The 18,018-nt window shown below is 40.1% G+C and overlaps 1 protein-coding gene across 1 annotated transcript in view; it reads left to right on the forward strand.

The window, feature by feature from the left end:
* The window catches only part of EMCN (endomucin), a 55,397-nt gene that overhangs the window by 33,530 nt on the left and 3,849 nt on the right, over positions 1 to 18,018 (forward strand). The window contains exons 7-10 of the mRNA XM_066549015.1: positions 2,540 to 2,611; positions 4,117 to 4,212; positions 5,879 to 5,903; positions 6,850 to 6,911. Coding sequence (XP_066405112.1) covers positions 2,540 to 2,611; positions 4,117 to 4,212; positions 5,879 to 5,903; positions 6,850 to 6,911 — 255 coding nt within the window. The remainder of the gene's footprint in view (positions 1 to 2,539; positions 2,612 to 4,116; positions 4,213 to 5,878; positions 5,904 to 6,849; positions 6,912 to 18,018) is intronic.

Raw genomic sequence — 18,018 nt, forward strand, 5'->3', positions numbered from 1 at the left:
CAGAGGAAGAGTGATGTTCAGCTTGTAGCATTGAGTAATTTGCTGTGATTTCAACTGAATACCATGATGGACTGGCAGATACTGGAAAGAAAACAGGGTGGGACCACAAAAAAAATCAGGCCTGGTATATTATATGAAGCAATGGAAAGCTGTTATAAATAGAGTGTTTACCAAGGAGCTTGTTCTTGTCAGTGGCTCTTGTTCCTTGTCCTGTAGTGAGAAGCAGAAAAACCCCAGAGTAAGGCAAGTTTCCTGTGCTAATGAACTTGTATTGTCCTATTTTCCTTTCTCTGGGCTTATCAGGAAACAGTCTCTTCTGTACTGGTCCCTGCAGTTCTTGCTGCTGCCTGCAAAGTTGTGGCCCTCCTGTTACTGTGATGGATGTATTTTTCCAATTAATTTTTATTCTGATCCCAGATTATTCCATAACTGGAAAATACCTCCCAGATCCAGACAAACTAGACAGGAGGGACTGACTTGTGAGAAACTTTAATGAAAGAAGTGAAGAAATGAGCTTAAGGTTTTAGTTCCTTACTCTGTTTTATTCAGTAATGTTTCTTTTCAGCTGTCATATTTCTCATTGATGGTCACAAGTAGTTTAAATGCTAACCTACCGATTTTTTCTTTCCTTTATTACTCACATCTTGGTCAATTAACAGATAAACAAGTTAAAAAAAAAAAAAAAAGCAACAGTGGATTTCAGTCCTCAGTTTTTCTCCTGAGGAGAGGCACACATCTCCTGCACAAATGTGGGGACACACATTCCTGTTTTTCAGTGCAGTTTGTTTCTGTTGACATTTCCAGTCAGTATCCAGGGTAACTCATTGCCGTGATAATTGCCTGCTTGCCCTGGCAATTGGTAGTATACCAGATAAGGTAACAAAAAGGCAGGAGTATTTCCTTGGGAAATCTGAAGCAATCACATGGAATTAAGAATGCATTGGAATTGTTTTAGTCACTTGGTGATGGCTCAGCTTCCAACCGTACATTATCACCCCTCAGCAGATAGGCACCAAGGGAAAGAGAACTTCTGCATTAAAGAAACAGTGATTTTTCAGAGATAAAGTCTTGGACAATGATTGTTTCCTGTGCTATAGCATCAGAATGTCTCAGCTATGACTGTATTGTTTAGGCACTACACAAGCACTTAGTAAGTGATCATTTTTCCCCAGGAGGCTTCTGTCTGTGTCCAGACAAATGAAGGTGGAAGAGTGGGAAAGGGGGGAAGAAAACGACCACCAAAACATTTTTTTAATAGTGGGCATGAGTTTAAAATCAGTTTTGCAAGGAAGAGGAATTCCTACATGGTTGGGACAAACAAACCTTATTTGTTACTGTAACTCCATGGATTAGAGTTACAAGTACTGCCTATGTAAAAGTTTCTGTAAAAACAGGGACATGTCTTTCAGAGACTTAGTAGAACAAAATTGTATTCTAGACCTCAAAATGGCCATAGGAGATTGGTTTTAATGACTTAATTAATTTCATAGCTTCCACCCTACAATTTGAGCCCTCTTCTGTTCTTGGGAAGAGGAACCTAGATTGAGAGTAAGTACCTGACCAATAAAACCTCAGTGGTTGCCACCATGTTCTCACTACATATATATGGATCTATAACCTCTGCTAGGGCCCATTTTTAACAGATCACCTTCCCCAGATGCCTCTGTTTGAGAGCCACTTCTGATATTTAGCCAGGCAATGGAAATGCTTGACCTTGCATCACGTCTGTCCAGCCAGTTGGCTCCTTCAGAGGCAGTGAGCACTTGTTCACTCAAGCCTCCATCCAATATGGAATGCAATCCCATGTGCTATCTAATGTACCTAGGGAAATGCCAATGTTTGCATTTTCTCTCTGGAAGTTCAGTGATTGTTTCTTCATAGGCTGTATGCAGCAAGGTGATAAATAATTTGTGTTGTTGATACCTGACTCAAATTCAGATTAGCACCTGAAGGTAGAAATGTATTCCTTTAAACCTAGCCCTAAAAGATGGCCCAGAGACTCACAACATTGCTGTCTCCAAATGGGGCAGAGAGCAGGCACAGTCCTCTATATCCACACTCAAGAAAACTTGCTATCTACTAATATTGCACCTCAGACTTCTTCATCTACTATAAGCGCTTTTTTTTTAATTGGCAGTGAAATATTTTGGTCTTTCTTCTCTTGGAGACAGGTCTAATTTTCACCTGCTTTCTTGTTTATTTTCTTGTTAAAAATTCTCTTGTAATGTTGAAGAGAACCATAACCTCCTAAAGGGAAAAAGTTTGTAGCTCATAACCTGTAAGTGGACAAGCAGAGGATCTTAGGGAAGTCTGCACCCATAAAAAGTGTGTGTTTCTTTAGGCCACTCTAGACAAACTTTTCCACCCCTCTTGCTAAGTTATCCAAGTATTATTGAGAAGAAATATAGATGTGAAACACCAAGTGAAGCTCCAGAACTGAGGACACAGAAGTTGTTTTGTGAGGGTAATTTTTAAGAAGAAGTTGTTTGGGGAATTCTAGCAATACATTTTTACCTGAAAGGCACTATTTCTTTTGCAGAGCCAACTTCTGAAAGTCCTAAAAGCAGTTCTGGAAACCAGACTCATACAGGGAGTAATATCAGCTATTCTAGTGAGTATTCTTACTTAATTGTCCAGATTTTGAGTTTTCAGTTGATCAGTTTTGCTTTTGATGAGTGATTGGAGTAGCAGACAAATGAAACTGGCAGTTTTATTTCTAGCCTTACCAGACTTGGGCCCTATTACAAACCAAATTTAAATGCTGGCTATAAAACTCCTCTCAGAGAGAAACAGAGCTCAATAAGCTGACACTTCTCTCACTGTGGAGCAGCACAATTATTCCCAAGGATGGATTCAAAGTGGTGAAATTGAAAAAAAACCCCAAAAATAGTTATCCCCTGTGAGAGAAGACCTGAGGGAACATACAAAAAATTGCTCATATACATGTTGTACTTATTATATGAATGTATTGTTGTGACTGTATGATATGAATATATTATTCATATTGTCATAGGAGAAAAGGTCTAGGAGGCAGTCTTCTGCAGACTCTTTAAGGACTTGATATTTGCATGATGCATGCTACTTAATCTTTCATTTTAATATTATGCATCTCTGGGGCAAGAGTGGTGCTGCAGCTTTGCTATTTCCAAGCCAGAGTACTGACTAAGCAAAGTATGTTTGATGTTTTCCCACGTAAACTGTCTCCCTCTGGTTCCACAGATGCAAGGATGCATCTATATGAACATTAAATATTAATTGCATCAAGAGCCATTGAATGCAGCCTCCCCCTGACACAGGGCTAGGCCAGCAGGCAGGAGAGTGCCTGCTGAATTTGAATGTGGCCAGTTGCTGCCAGAAAAATGATAAAAAGGGAGAAGCTCGGCTTATATATTTCCCAGGGAAAGCTTCTCTTCATTACATAATTCTTTCCTTTTTTTGCTTCTTGGCTGGGAAACACCTGTCAGGAAATGACAGATGGTGGGAAATAATAAAAGGAAAGAAATGTCCTCATTTTAAAAGGAGATCTAGCATTTTCTATCCCTGGTTTTAAGTGCTGTGGGGAATGTTACTGAATTATGTAATTCCTTGGTGTCTCTCTGGGTGCACAATGTTAAAAGCAAAATAATTGCTTCAGTTGCTGAATTTTAGACTGCTCTTTTTTTTTTTTTCAAAAAAAAGAGGAAAAAATAAATTGCATGTTTAAAAAACTATTTCTAGAACACAACTTTCTCACAGAGCCTTTGGAGGCCATCAGCACTGGGTTGAATGATGAGAGTTTTCAAAATTAAGGTGGGTCCAGTGGAGCAGGTGCTGAAACCTTGTTCTTTAACTGAAAAATGGGTGAAACCAGTTCCACAGGGCAGCATGAGTGTCAAGGAAGAAGTAAGGGTGGGAGAAGGAACAAGCCTGTCTTCCCTCCACAAAGCATCCAAGCCTGAGACCCAGTGGTGGCAGGAAGAAGAACAGGAACAGTAGGTTATCCTCTCTGGAGAAATGGGTAATGTTTGGTGAAGTGGAGCTGGAAGTGCCTCTCACCTTAGTGTGTGCAAGTACCTATACACAGAGGGAATGTAAGTCAGAGGCAGCAGCCAAAATTATGTTCTCCCTCTTTTGCAGATGTTATCTTGCCAATTGTCATCACCCTGATAGTCATTACCCTCTCTGTCTTCTCACTGGTGGCTTTGTACAAAATGTGCCAGAAGAAAACTCCAGGTATTTGGTTTGCTTTCTCTGCAGGGGGAGGGAAATCAATGTCCTTTTTATTATTAAAAGATCTCTTTTGGATTACCTTAACCATCACTGTTGTGGTAATCTGATAGGAAAGCTTTTTGTATTTTGTGTTTTGCCTGAAGTGGGAAACTAACACTTCATTTTCAAAATCAGTAGGAAGACCAGAGTGAGCCAAAATGATTTTTGGAGAATAAATCATGCTGTAAAGCTTTTTGTTCATGCTTTTGCAGCTACAAAGAGCTAACAAACACTTCTGCTAACAGAATCAAATAGATAGAAATGGACAGTGAAAACTAAATTTGAAGATATTAAAAAAATCACTTTATTTATTTTATCTTTCTTCTAGATACAAGCAAAGAAATATCAGTGGGCTTTTAAAGGATATATCTGATACATACATACACACACACAGGCACATGATGCATGAGTAACATTTTCCAGTTACAGTAAAATGTACATGGAGCAAAATCCCTGAGAAAACAGTATTTTCAGAAACAGTCATTTTGACAGAGCAACTAAAGTCAGTATCTCTTTCTCTGCTGTCCATTAAATACTTAAGATAATGGGTTATAGTTCCATCAAAGTCCATTTGCCAAATGTTTTAGGGTCTCCCAAGTAGGCCACAGGTAAGTGTAAATTTCCATTAAGTGAAAACCTAGATCTGATCCAGACTCTGGTTTTTCTGTCCCTGTGAGCTGGCATGAGTTAGGAGACCTGTGCAGAACTGTGAAATCACCGGGCCTTGGAAATACAAAATCACAACAGGGTGTTGAAGCTGTAAACCAAGACAAACAGTGTGTCACAACCAATTTAGCCAATGACATGGAAAAACAGACCCAGATAAACAGAGGAAGGTGTGATCCTTACTAAGGAAATGATGGAATATTCAGAGTCAGGGGATAAGGACGTGAGATGAAGAACATTTCCTTAGCAGCCTCCCCTATGCACAAATGTCATCAGACACTCTATTAGCAAACTCATTTGGAAGATAGAATCGATAGACAGAATCTGTAATGCTTCCTGTAGGATTTGCCCCGGTCTATCCAGTGCACTTCCCCTGTGCTTGGTGCCATGGAGTTGGCTCCATGTCTCTGATGTAACCCCCGGCCCCTTCCATCTGCCCACACTTGCACATAAGCATAAAATACATTTAGCATATGATTAATTTTGGAGACAAACCTGTTCCTTATTGATGGGGATGACAAACTGTTCCCAGACATCATGCCAGGCTGTACCCCCAGGAGGTACAGCCTCAGGAACACCCCTGTTCCCTCAGTCCCCTTACCCTGCATCTTTTAGCTCAGTTGTTGTGTACTTGAGAACCATGGCATGCTCACATCCTCGTTGCCAGCTACCCAGGGATTTGGGAGCTGCATGGAAAAATGTACTCCTGTTGTGCTCTTGGACAAGTCAAATGTCATTCTCCCTGGTTTCCAGAAGTGTTGGTACAAGGAACATCAGTTCACTTCCACAGATGACCAGAAAAATAACAATTACTATTCAAGCTGGTTGATTGTGTTTATGAACTTAATGCAATACTGCAAAATTACAACTGAGCCTTCTGCCAGCAACTGCAATAGCCATGTCTAAATGTTTGGGGTTTGATTTCCAGCAATCAAAATGATATTAACTTTTTTTCTTCTTCCAGAGAGACAGGAGAATGGCGCTGAACAGTAGGTTGAATCCTTTTCATTGTTTTGAGATCTATCACAGGGCACCTGTAAATGTAGCAGATTTTGCATAGGATCTTCTTTGATCTTCCTCTGTTTAAATAGCATAATCAGTTGCCATTCCAAAGAGAAATATCCTGTTAAAAGTGCTGCGCTTGCAGTTATTGTAGACCTGGATGCATGATATGTAGCTGTTTCAGCATGGATAGAAATGTGGTGACTCTTAACTGTTTTGCAATTGATCCTTTTGAAGTGGATAAACAGCTTCTGCTGTGCCACAGGACTCACTTGCCCAGTCTTTTTTCTTTTTTTTTTCATTCCCACCCCACTTCTTTTGTTCATGCTTTCTCTCTTTTTAACATGTTTCCTTTTTATTCTGGATTATTTATATATATATTTCACTTGTTCCCCGTTATATCATGTTCTTCTGTGCCATCTTGTTTCCACTAGATCATTTGCATAGTTGAAATATAGTGGCTTAAGGAGTGTAGGGAGAGGGAAACTGAGAAAGATCCATTAGAAGATACCAACTGAAGGCCATTGAGCCTGGCAGTGTCTGCTTGCATGACCAAAAACAATGTTTAGGCTGCTGGTTTACTTGGTAGCCCTGACTCCCTGGACATCTGAAGTGGTCCTTCTTTGCAATTCAACATGGCTAAAAGGTTTGCATTGACAGAAAAAAATATTCCTCCTTTTCCCTCCTCTTCTGTGAAGTCCTAGATTAAACCTGGAGTAATTAAACCTAATTTATCACATATTTTAAGAGAAAGGTATTTTCAGAGGTGTTGGCAAATGGTATTTTCTGCTACCTGACCCTGTGCAAAGCCCATTTAAGCCTGCCAGTTTAGACTGGAGTAGATGCTGCCTCCCCAGGACCAAAATCTTAGAGTTTTGTTTGGTCATGACCAACATGTGTGCTGACTGCTTAAATGTTTTCTGACTTCAACAGGGCCCAGTCAGATAAAGAAGGAGTCAAACTTCTTTCTGTGAAGACAACTTCTTCTGAGACTGGTGAGTGTTTCATTTGTATGTCTGTTTCCCTGTCTGAGCTCAGAGAAAAACCGTTTTTGGGACGTCATTTCCAATAGCAAACCCATCTTCAGTTCCTGTCAGGTAAAAGTCACTGCAAACAATTCTTCTACAGAGCAAATCCCCAGACTGTGATCCTGTAGAGCTGCTGTTCAGCTGTACTGTGTGTGCTGTCAGTATTTGGGAGTGAGAAGTATGACTCGTTTACGAAAATATTTTATTTAAATCATTGATGGTAAGTGATCTAGCTAGGGATCTTCAGGAATAATAGTGATCATGGCATTTATCAGCTAGATCTGTCTGTACAAGGAAGTTTGAATACTGGTAATATCAGAATCACAGCATGTTCTGAGTTGGAAGGGACCCTCAGGTGAACTTAAGTGAATGGCCCATGTGAAGATCAAACCCACAACCTTGGTGTTATTATTACCATGCTCCAAGCAACTGAGCTAATATCCCAGGGATCAAAAGGTTTGGGAGCCAGTGCTGTATGTAATCAGGATTCTGTTGGAGTTGGTGTCAGCAGTGTTCAGTCAGCCCCATACTCAGTCAACCCTTTGCATTCAAAATCCTGCTCTCCTTGCAAATCCCTCTGTCCTGTGCTTCAGGTTCTTACAAAATCTGTGGTAATAAAGCCTAAAGGAACAAAGGTTACTGATAACATACACAAAAGAAAGAAAAATCCTAAAGCGAAGAGATGGATGCAGTTATAGGTTCTGCAAAAAATGGAGTGGCGCAAAATAAGACTGAGCCAGAATAGAATTCTGACTAAACAACCAAAACCCCTAAATCTCTCATGGTAGAGGTAGTCATGGTGAAACTTCACACCTTCACCCAATGCTTTCTCAGTCATGTAGGTCCCCCCTCACCTGCAAAAGTCCTTCCAGAAAAGGTGTCTTACTTTCTAGTTTTTAGGTATAATATTCGTATTTTGTTTTTAAGCTTTTTGGCCATCTGTTTCCCCTACTGACATTTCTTAGTCTGACCAATAGCTGCTCTCTCCTTTTGTCCAAATCCTTGGGAAGTCCACTGAAATACAGCCCTTCATCTGAACTATCCTCTGCTTGCTGGAGAGGCACAATTTGGTCTCTCTAGCCTTCTCTGTAATTCCCAGAAGCTTTTGTGCAATCCAAAACACCCGCAGGGCATCTCTGGTAGCCCTTACAGCAAACCAGAGTTGTGCAAGGTCCCCATGGCCTCTTGACACAGAGCTGGGGGCTAGAGGGGGACAGGAAGGGCCTGCTCCATCACAGGACACATCAGTTCTGTCCCACTACTGCTGGGTAAAGGCAAACTACACTTTGGCACTTCAGAGGCTGCGCTTCAGAACTTCATGATTTGGGAAATTTATTTTTTTTTATTTTAGAGAATGTCTTTGGGAATGGACTTTATTTGGAGTATCGAGTTGTGTGTATGTTTTTTTAAAGTTGTGTTTGTTTGTTTGTTTGTTTGTTTTGAAAGCTGAATGAAGTTAGAAACTAATTAATAGACTATTTTGGATTGATTCTGCCCTCATGCCATTTTGAAAACAAAGTGACTTCATTGACAGTAGCAGAATTGTTTGTGGTTTAAAGCAGGGTAAATGGGAAAAGACACAGGCTCAGTTTTGGGGTTTTTTTTCCTTTTTCCACAAGGTGAGCTCTGTGGCCAGTTAATCAGCTACTGGTTCACCAGATAACTGAACATCTTCCATCCAGAGGATGCTTGATATTCTTTTTTACTGAACTATTATGTGTGCATGCTATAATTAGAAGGTTTAAGTCATAACCACTTAGAAGACAAGATTCTCACCCTCTTCTCATTAATACAATTAATATTTAAACTGGCTGCCATTTTCTCTTGAATTCTTACATCGTTATACGTTTAAAATTAAACATGCTTTCACAGAAATTGAAGTCCTGCTTTTGCCTAGGTTTTTAGAGTCACTTTACTTCTTAAATTAAAAGCACTCTGGCAGAGGGGTCTGTTTCTTCCGGAAATATTTGTCTCTTATAAAGGAATATAAAATATGTGAAGATGCCTCCCCATTTGAATCAGATTTACTTGCTTTATTAAAAGCTCAGGCATAAATGCAGATGCTTCTCATGGTATAGACACAAGAACTGCCTGACTCTTGGGCCTTCTCACAACTACTGACAACAATTGTCCTGCATCAAACTTCTTTACAAGTGTTCTTCTTTTTCCTTGGTCCAGTTGTTTAGAAAGTGTATATTGTGGCTGTCTCTGTACGTACCAACAAAACTACAAAAATTAATGTGTAGAAAGGCTGAAATTAGAATGATCTAAAGAGCAGCAGCCTTAACTTCACCCCTCACTATCAATAAGCAGCTCCTCCCTAAGGTCAAGCATATCTACAATGAAGTTCTGCTCTGATACGTATTCAAATTAAGCTTTATTAGAAATAAACATTCTATTTTTTTTTCCTTCATTTTTGCTTTACATTCCAAACAGAAGATTTTGAGATTGTATAATTTTGAAAAGTATATGCAGGACAACTAAGGACCTACAAACTGTTCAAGCAAGCAGCCTAGAAAGACCCTGTGTCAGTGTTGTGCATAGATCTTGATTAAAGGTTATGGTGAGTTTAATCTTACCCTCTTTTATCTGTCTAAAAACCATGCTAGCTGCACATAGTTGAAAGACATGTATGTGTCCAGAGGGCTGTTTATCCCATCTGCCTTGGACATCTATCTTGAGCTGGAATGGACTGACCTGTGGCAGTCCACTGACTCCTGAAGGATCCTATTTTAGGACTTCTAAAATTAAGTTGTGAATATGAAATGAAAGGAAAAGGAAAGACTCCTTTTTCAGAGGCACAGCTGAATTAAGTTAATCAAGAATATTATTTCAAATACCTACAATTAATGTGAAAGAATGCAGGAGAAGAATAGTTTTCAATTAAGCCTGGACTAAAGTAATGTTTTTAATGGAGTAGTATCATCAAGAGAACTAGGTAAAATGGAGCTTTAATATTGTCATTTTTTATAACTCTTCTTAGAAAGATGGAATTGCTAATTGCCTTGAGCTCTAAGGCACAATTGGTGTAGAATTAATGTAAAGTATTAAACCAGAGAAAACTAGACTCAGAACAATTTTCATGCATGTTTATCAGTGAACTGCAACACCTGATGCAAGATAAGTGCCTGTTCTTGCATCTTACTTGAAAACTCAGCTGGGATAAAAATAATCTCAAAAGTTTCACACTAATGTACAAATGCAGGACTTTTGGCAGCCATTTCATGTTGATGGTACAAGCAAATTTAGGGTGGTTCCCTCTAGGGAGAATAAATGGTCTTTTACAATACAGCGTTCTAGGAAATCTACCTGCAAAAATCTTTATTTGTGATTCAACACAGCCCACAGAACTGCACACTTAGCTTGTAAGTGATAGTTATATTTCCTGAGAATATAAGATGAAGGGCTTTAATTGATGACTAAGAGATCAATATCATCAGCCATGAGGTTAAAGTATTGCATGTCTTGAAAACAGACCTAACTTTTTCTGCAAGGGTTCTTGTGTATTACACTGAAAAACAGCAAATTATTGATCACCTTTCCGGACTCATGAATGTTGAGAGATGAAAATTTCTCAGTTACAGAAAGGTTGGTGAATAGAAATTTGGGTAAGACTACTACATACAGGTGTATGATGTGTGATAGAAGCATTGATACCTGACTTCAGAATTTTCTTGTATGGCCCTAGCCTGGAATAACTATTCTAGAGCAGGTGAAATGTGTGAAAGGCCTTTTTAGTAGCAGCACACCATTTCAATATTCAGTGTAAAGTCTCATAGGGATGTGCAGGTGACATAATATCTCAGACATGTTAGGTATAACCCTGGCACCTAAGCATAAGCTGATCCAATAAAGCATGATTTATAACCAGACTGAGCTGTTTTGAGGTGAAAAGGTAGGATATTACTTACTTGGCTTGTAGAGATAGTGCCTGTTCTGCACTGAATTTGCTGAAAGGGTGTTAAATGTGTCAGAGCTGAGGTACCTCAGACTTTGGTGAGGCACCTGAAATGGAAGGTGGCTGCAGAAGGATTTGTGGCACATGTCTGCATTAGGGCTTCCTGAGATACCCACTGTGGACAAAAAAAAAAATGGAAATTCAAGTGTTATTACTAAACAGAAATGGGAAAATATATCAGGCAAAGATGGATATTTGGGAGACACCTGGCCTGTTCCATTTGAAACCCCTTTAACTTATTGCAATCACACTGGAGAAAGAGATCAGTTAATACCTAGAGGTGCTCTCTGATGGCAGTGCAGTGCAAAGAGAGCATGAACCAAGGAAACAGGAAAATTTGCATTCTCCGTATGCTCCACATCTCTTCCAAAAGCTGCTGCTGTTCAACAGTAATGATGGCCTTAGAGCTGTTACCTGCTGCTTCAGCTGAATGTGCCTCAAGACAACCCACTGCGGGGCCAGGGCTTGGACATGGAAAATCCTGTGGTGTTCTGAAACAGTGTGCTGGGATGACAGTGTCTTCATCACTGCTTTCCATAACCCTGCAAGTGCTGAGACTAATTGTTCTGCCTCACTCATCGAACCATAGATGTGGTTTTGGTACAATGGGACAAATCAGGAGCTGGTGCAGACTTTGTTTCCTGTTATGCTGAGTACATCTGAGCATGGGCCATGGCATTTAAGTAGGTAAGAAATCTTTGGGGTTTACCTCATGAGGGACCCAACCCAGGGAAATTAACCCCTGTGAGGGAGCATGGCTCCATGGTGGGCCATGAGGTTTCTTAACATGCTTTGGGACGTTGACCTCTTTTTCATTATGTCTAGGGTCCCTATGGATGTCTCTAGGAACAGGTGAAGAATCTGAGTCACTAGAGGAGTCATTCTGTCAATGGAAATCCCCTTCCCTCTTCCACTTCCTTGCAGGATAAGCAGTGTAGGTCAGTGAAGAGCAGTCTGTTGGCATGTTGTGTGCTTGGGAGTGGTAAGAGCAGGTGCTCCTGCTAATGTAGGGTTTGATATTGATTATTTCTGCTTCCTAGTCTGAGATGTGGATTCAGGTCTTATGTTTTTTCCCCTGCACAAAGAACACCTAGAAGCTGCTTTATAAAAAAGGGTCCCCTGATATAAGGGCCTCTTCAAGCCAGGTCTTATGAGTTCTTGGAGATCTATATCACACCTGAGATAGCTCAGCCAAGTCAGATGGCATAAAATCAGCAGGATGGCTTCTGTGACAGTGTTTGAAGCAGAAAAGTTTTAATAAAAGGAAAAATAACAAAGCTCTTTACAGAGAAAAACCGAGCCAGGGCAAGAGGCTCTTGGTAACACCTCACAAAAGCAATTAATTCTTTTGTTGTCCTCTTTTTCTAGTAAATTGCCTAGTCGAGACTTTTTGGCTTCTGTCCAATTGGCTATCCTTAAGTTTGAGGTGAAGTCCCCAAGGTCCTATGAGGTGTTTTTTACCAAATTGAGGAGAGAAACTTCTGGGCTTTTTTCCTTTTTATGGAGACAAAGGATAATTTTGTCATTCCATCAATAGGGGGCACATTCCTACAGTCCCCTTGCAACAGAGAAAGGTACCAAGTACCTCCTTCCCTCTCCTTTTCTTTCTCATTTGCTGATACTCTATTTTTTTAAACTTGTGTTGTATAATAGCCCGAAGTTCTGTTTCTTTCTTCACAGGAACTGTAGAATAAACTTTCTTAGCTTGTGGTTGGACTCTGTTTGTGTTTACTCACACCACAAAGTTCTGACTGCACACACTTCCAGCTGAAACTTTTGGACAAAAATGTTGTCAAAACCATAGTCAAACTGTAGTCAAAATAGCATATGTTTCCTTCTGTATTTCTAATTTGGTTTGTGAGCTGTGCATATTTTCAAGGGTTTTTTAAGCAGTCTCTTGCATTCAGCCTGCTGAGGGTCAGGTGATGTTTTCCCCTGTGAAGCATTTGCTGACTTTCCAGCCTGCAGCTTTCTGAGATGCTCCTTGTGAGGGAGACACCTCCTGCCCTTTGCTGCCCCGTTGAGCAGGACTTGCCTTCCTGTCCTTCACTTGGATGTTTCCACACACCCTCTCTTGCCATGGTGGATTGTTCAGACCCTTCTGTCATGCTGGCAGAGGTGAGGAGCAGTTTGCAGGGAAATGGTGAAGTGTGTGGCAGGGGAGCTGCAGCACATTGCAGGTGCTGGACCCACTGGCCCACACCAAACCCAGCCAGTGGTTCCCACTCAATGCTGCCCTCCAGCATCTCTCTTTTATTTCAGTCTGGTAAAAATAGACATTTTGATTCCTGTGTCTGCAGAGGTAGTTTTATACTTTTATAAAAGATAGGCTTCTGCAATCAGATTTTATTAAAAGCTTGCTTTAATTCTTTGCTCCAAATCTGATTGCCACTTACAAGCAATTTCTCAGCAGCAGATATTACAGTGAAATAAGAGCACAACTAATTTCTTCTTTCAGACAATGTAATCTGAGATGCTGCACAATCTATTTTTTATATGAAAGACTGTTTTTACATCCTTTTTCTTGCAGCTTTTCCAACAATGTCAGAGGGCTTTACCCAGGTCAAAGACTTTCTGTACTCATAGTACTCAGTCTGTACTCTCTTTTAGGTCATGGTGTTCTGCAGTGTATGTGTATTCTGAATAATATATTCAGATTCTGAATCAAATGTTGAGGGGCAAGAGGAGAGGGAAAATTGCAGTGAGATTATTACAATAACCTACAACAGTAAGACAAAGTAATGTTTGTTTCAGAGCTTCAAAACTGATCTTATTGCAATCTGTAATTTCAGCTGATTGTACCCATTACTTATTCACATACACTGGCATCAGAATGCAACAGTAATGGTTGGAAATGAGTATATTTGCGAGTGAAAAATCAAAACAAATACTGCACAAGTGAAATTTTAATTAGGAAGAGAACACATTTTCACTGCAGCATTCTTTCTTTTCTGTTTATTTTTCAGCTTGGAAGAGCACTCAGTAGCTGGGTACCAAGTCTACTTTCCATGCACTTAAAACAAATCTGTTGAAGGATGAGGATTTATGAGTAAAATTATTTTTTTCTTGTCCATCTTCCTTGTCTTTATCCTTTTGAACCATGACCACGTTTTAGAGGAGGAAGTGTGCAGGGCATATTGGATCAGACCCAGTGCCTACACTGCCAATTTCTTTGGGAGGATCAGTGTTACTGAGGCTGTGGCAGAAGTGTTCAAGGGGTGCCACGTGGGGGCTGTGTGTCTGAAAGACCAGTGCTGTATTGTGCAAGTTGTTAGTGCACCATCTCCTTTAGTATTGAGGCTAAGGAACCATCAGCTGTACCTGCTGGGACCCTGGATCTCTGTAGGCTCAAATCCAGTCAAAAAGGATTTCTTAGAGGGTGGATCACATGAGGTGAAAGGAAGTGTGACAAACAGGAAGGGAGTCCAATAACGTGTCCTGCACCATAGTCTTCCAGCAGCATGTGGCTGGAGACATCCTTAATCAAGATAGTTATCCTTGGTGTTTCATACTTTTCAGTGGCTTTTAATTCCACAAATTTGTCTTGTTTGCTGTGGTATCTGCAGCCTCTTGCAGCAATAAACCTGATGGTTTAACTACAGATCTGTCTGTTATATGACAGTAATAGAGACTTCATGATGCTTATGTCTTGGTTTTTGCAATCCAATTTCAGGCAAAAATCAACAAACAGATCCAACACTGGAAGATCAGGAAGAGAATATAGGGTGTAATGGCAGGCTTTTCATGTCATCTAAAGCTTCCATGCCAGAATCTGATTTTTTCTGATTTTCCCTTTCATGAAAGGGAATAAAATCTTGTGATTTCAATGAGGATTGATTGGGAAAGCTTCAGGCCAAATTCCTGCACTTCAGGTCATCCCATTGGCTTTCCTTGGTTTCACCTAGTATCACATTTTTTTTTCTTTTGAAATTTCAATTCTTCAGTTTCTCTTCTGTGTCCATGTTTCCATTTCTTTCCTGATTTTAAGGATTTCAAAGGGAATAATTTGGGCAAGTTTTGGTCCTTTTCCCTGCACCACATTTCATCCTAGTACAATTGGTTGTAGTCACTCCATTTCAGATTTTCTGAATTTTTCAATTTCATTTTTGGTTGACTTTATCTCCTTTCTGGAGTGTTTGTTCAACTCTGTCCTCCGATTTCAAGATTTTGGAAATTTATTGCCATAGCAGCTGTCAGATTGGATCAACAAATCACAGAATCACAGAAATTCTAGGTTGGAAGAGACCTTTAAGATCATCGAGTCCAACCCATGTTCTAATACCTCAACTAGATCATGGCACCAAGTGCCACATCCAGTCTTTTTTTAAACTCTTCGAGGGATGGTGACTCCACGACCTCCCTGGGTAGATGATTCCAGTATTTGACTACTCTTTCTGTAAAATACTTCCTCCTTATTTCTAGCTTGCATCTCCCTTGGCGCAGCTTGAGACTGTGTCCTCTTGTTCTGTCTGTTGTTGCCCGGAGAAAGAGACCGACCCCCAGCTCACCACAGCTACCCTTCAGGAAGTTGAAGAGGGTGATAAGGTCACCCCTGAGTCTCCTTTTCTCCAGGCTGAACAACCCCAGCTCCCTCAGTCGCTCTTCATATGGCTTGTGTTCCAAGCCCCTCACCAGCCTCGTTGCTCTCCTAAAATACCTTATGCAAGACACTGAACACCTATATCGTGAGAAGCTGATGGTTCAAGTTTCTTCTGGTATCTTCCATCTCCTGGTGCATAACACTAGAGCTTGTGTGTCATCCTTCCCTAAATGCATAATCCAGAATAAATAAGATCGCAGTTTTTTACTGATGATGTTGTGCAGCAATTTTGCTCTTGTTGGTTTATTTTGTGGAACTATAGCCTTTTCTTTCAATGATGGCCTCAGGTTGTGCCAAGGGAGTTTAGATTGATATTAGGGAATACTTCTTCACAAAAAAGGTTGTTAACCATTGGAACAGCATGTTTAGGACAGTGGTAAAGTCATCATTACTGGAAGTGTTTGAAAAATGTGTGGATGTGGCACTTGAGGACAAGGTTTAGTGGTGAACATGGAGATGTTGCTGGGTTGACAGTTGGACTTGATGATCTTAAAGGTCTTTTCCAAACTCAACAATTCTATGATCCTGTGACAGCCTTCAAGGCCTTGTAATGTATCTGTGTACTAATTATATATCTTCTGAACAGAGAGAGACATAATTCTCCCAGAATTTTAGAAGCTGTGGGAAACTTAAAAGAAAAAATTCAAACTATTATTATCTCTCTTTCTGTAACCATTGTTTATCAATATAGTTCTCCAGAGTGTGCTATTCATAGTTCACCAATAGTGTGAGAGAAAATTCCTAAAGACCAATCAAGTCTTAAGTCCACCATTATTTCTATAAAAACTGTAGATTTCTAATAATAAAGTGGTTTTTTATACCTTCTAATAATAAAGTCTCTATATCACATTTAACTATTCCCAATACCCCTTCAGTGATATATCTGGACTGGTTGAGCACCTCCACCACACCCTTTCTCAGTCAGCAAAAAATTCAGTGTGAAATGATTTCTTCAGTCTACTAAAATGCCATCTGTTCTAACAAAATACTAAATACAAGTATTTGTTTTTCATTTCCCTTATGGGAAGCAAGGTTCAGTCCATTTGTTTTGGTGGGTGATGGTTAGGGGACAAGTTTGGGTCTTGGAATCCCAGTCTTGGAATCTATTTGTGTCAGTTAAGGCTGCTTTGAGATCAATATAAATGTTTTCTTACTTACAGCTAACCTGAATGTTCTTTGTTTGCCCTTTGACTTGCAACGGGGTATTTAGCAGAATATCAAACTGCTGAACCATTGAACTCCAGAATTGATCTGATTGCAGACCTGTTCAGAATTGAACTCCAGAATTGATCTGATTGCAGACCTGTGCAGTCTCCAGGTGTACTGCAGCCCTGTATCTAAACCCATCCACCACCCTTTTATTTCTTGAACAGACAGCATCTGTGACCTCTCCTTCTCCAGTGTATAATCATCATCTCTTCATCACTGAATTGTTGGCTGGCACTAATGATTACAGACCTTACTACTTCAGGCACTTTTGCAACCATGGAGTAGCCTTAACTTCCTTTTGTTTCCCAAGGCTTGCAGGCTCTTGCCCTCTTGGAAGTGCAGCAGCAAAGCAACGTAAAACATCCCTGCCTGTACCCATCCCTCAGCGGACACTGCTCTTGTAGGAGGCATTGTCCCAGGCAATAGCTGGGGGCAGTTCCCTGGCCCAGGGATAAGGGGTACAGCACCAGGACATCTGGATAGGGCGTGTGAGTGTCTGTGTGCTGCTCTCTCAGGCTCTGCAGAAGGGCAGAGTCACTCCTCTGGCCTGGCCACCACTGCAGGCAGGTGCCTCTCAAGCACTCTGCCTTCTGCAGCCAGTGCTGCTCCCCCTCTCCATGCTCTGATCCATGGTCTATTGGCACAAATGGGATGTTGTCCAGGGAGCTACCTTACTCTGGAGCCTGCCCTTAGATGTGTAATTTTCCTGAGGTGCTTCCATGTAAATCTGTCTGCAGAACAACCAGCTGAGAGTGGAACTGATAACAAAATACTGATATTTATTACTACTACTGGATTTTATCTTCTGCATCATAATATATTTCTCAATTAATTTCTCCAACACCTTATTTTTTAAACAGTTTTGCAAATTTCTCTCTTCTGTCTCCTATTTAATCTTCTATTTCTGTTTCTATTAAAAAAGGAAAGTAGAAACAGGCAGAAGGAAAAATAAAAATAAAAAAAGAAATGAGAATTCTTGAAAATCTCACTCCTTTGCTAGTATAAAACTGTGCAATATTTGAACTGGTTCATTTTATTTTAGCTTTTCAGTACAAGATTTTTATCTAGCAAAAACGTTTCACCTACCAAAAATATGTCTTGTTAAGATATTCCAGTTTTTTCCTAGCAAAAACTTGTGCTTTCCTTTGCCCTACCTGAAATTTGACATAAGAGCTTCTGAAACTCCATCTAAACAACACTTCAAAATTATTTTAAAAATTTTTTTTTCCAAAATTGAACACATGGGAAGTGAACACCATTTCAGCACACTATTGTTGAACAGTTTTCAGCAGATACTAAGTCTTTTA

Source organism: Molothrus aeneus, chromosome 4 (assembly GCF_037042795.1).
Source record: "Molothrus aeneus isolate 106 chromosome 4, BPBGC_Maene_1.0, whole genome shotgun sequence".
NCBI classification, from domain to species: Eukaryota; Metazoa; Chordata; class Aves; order Passeriformes; family Icteridae; genus Molothrus; species Molothrus aeneus.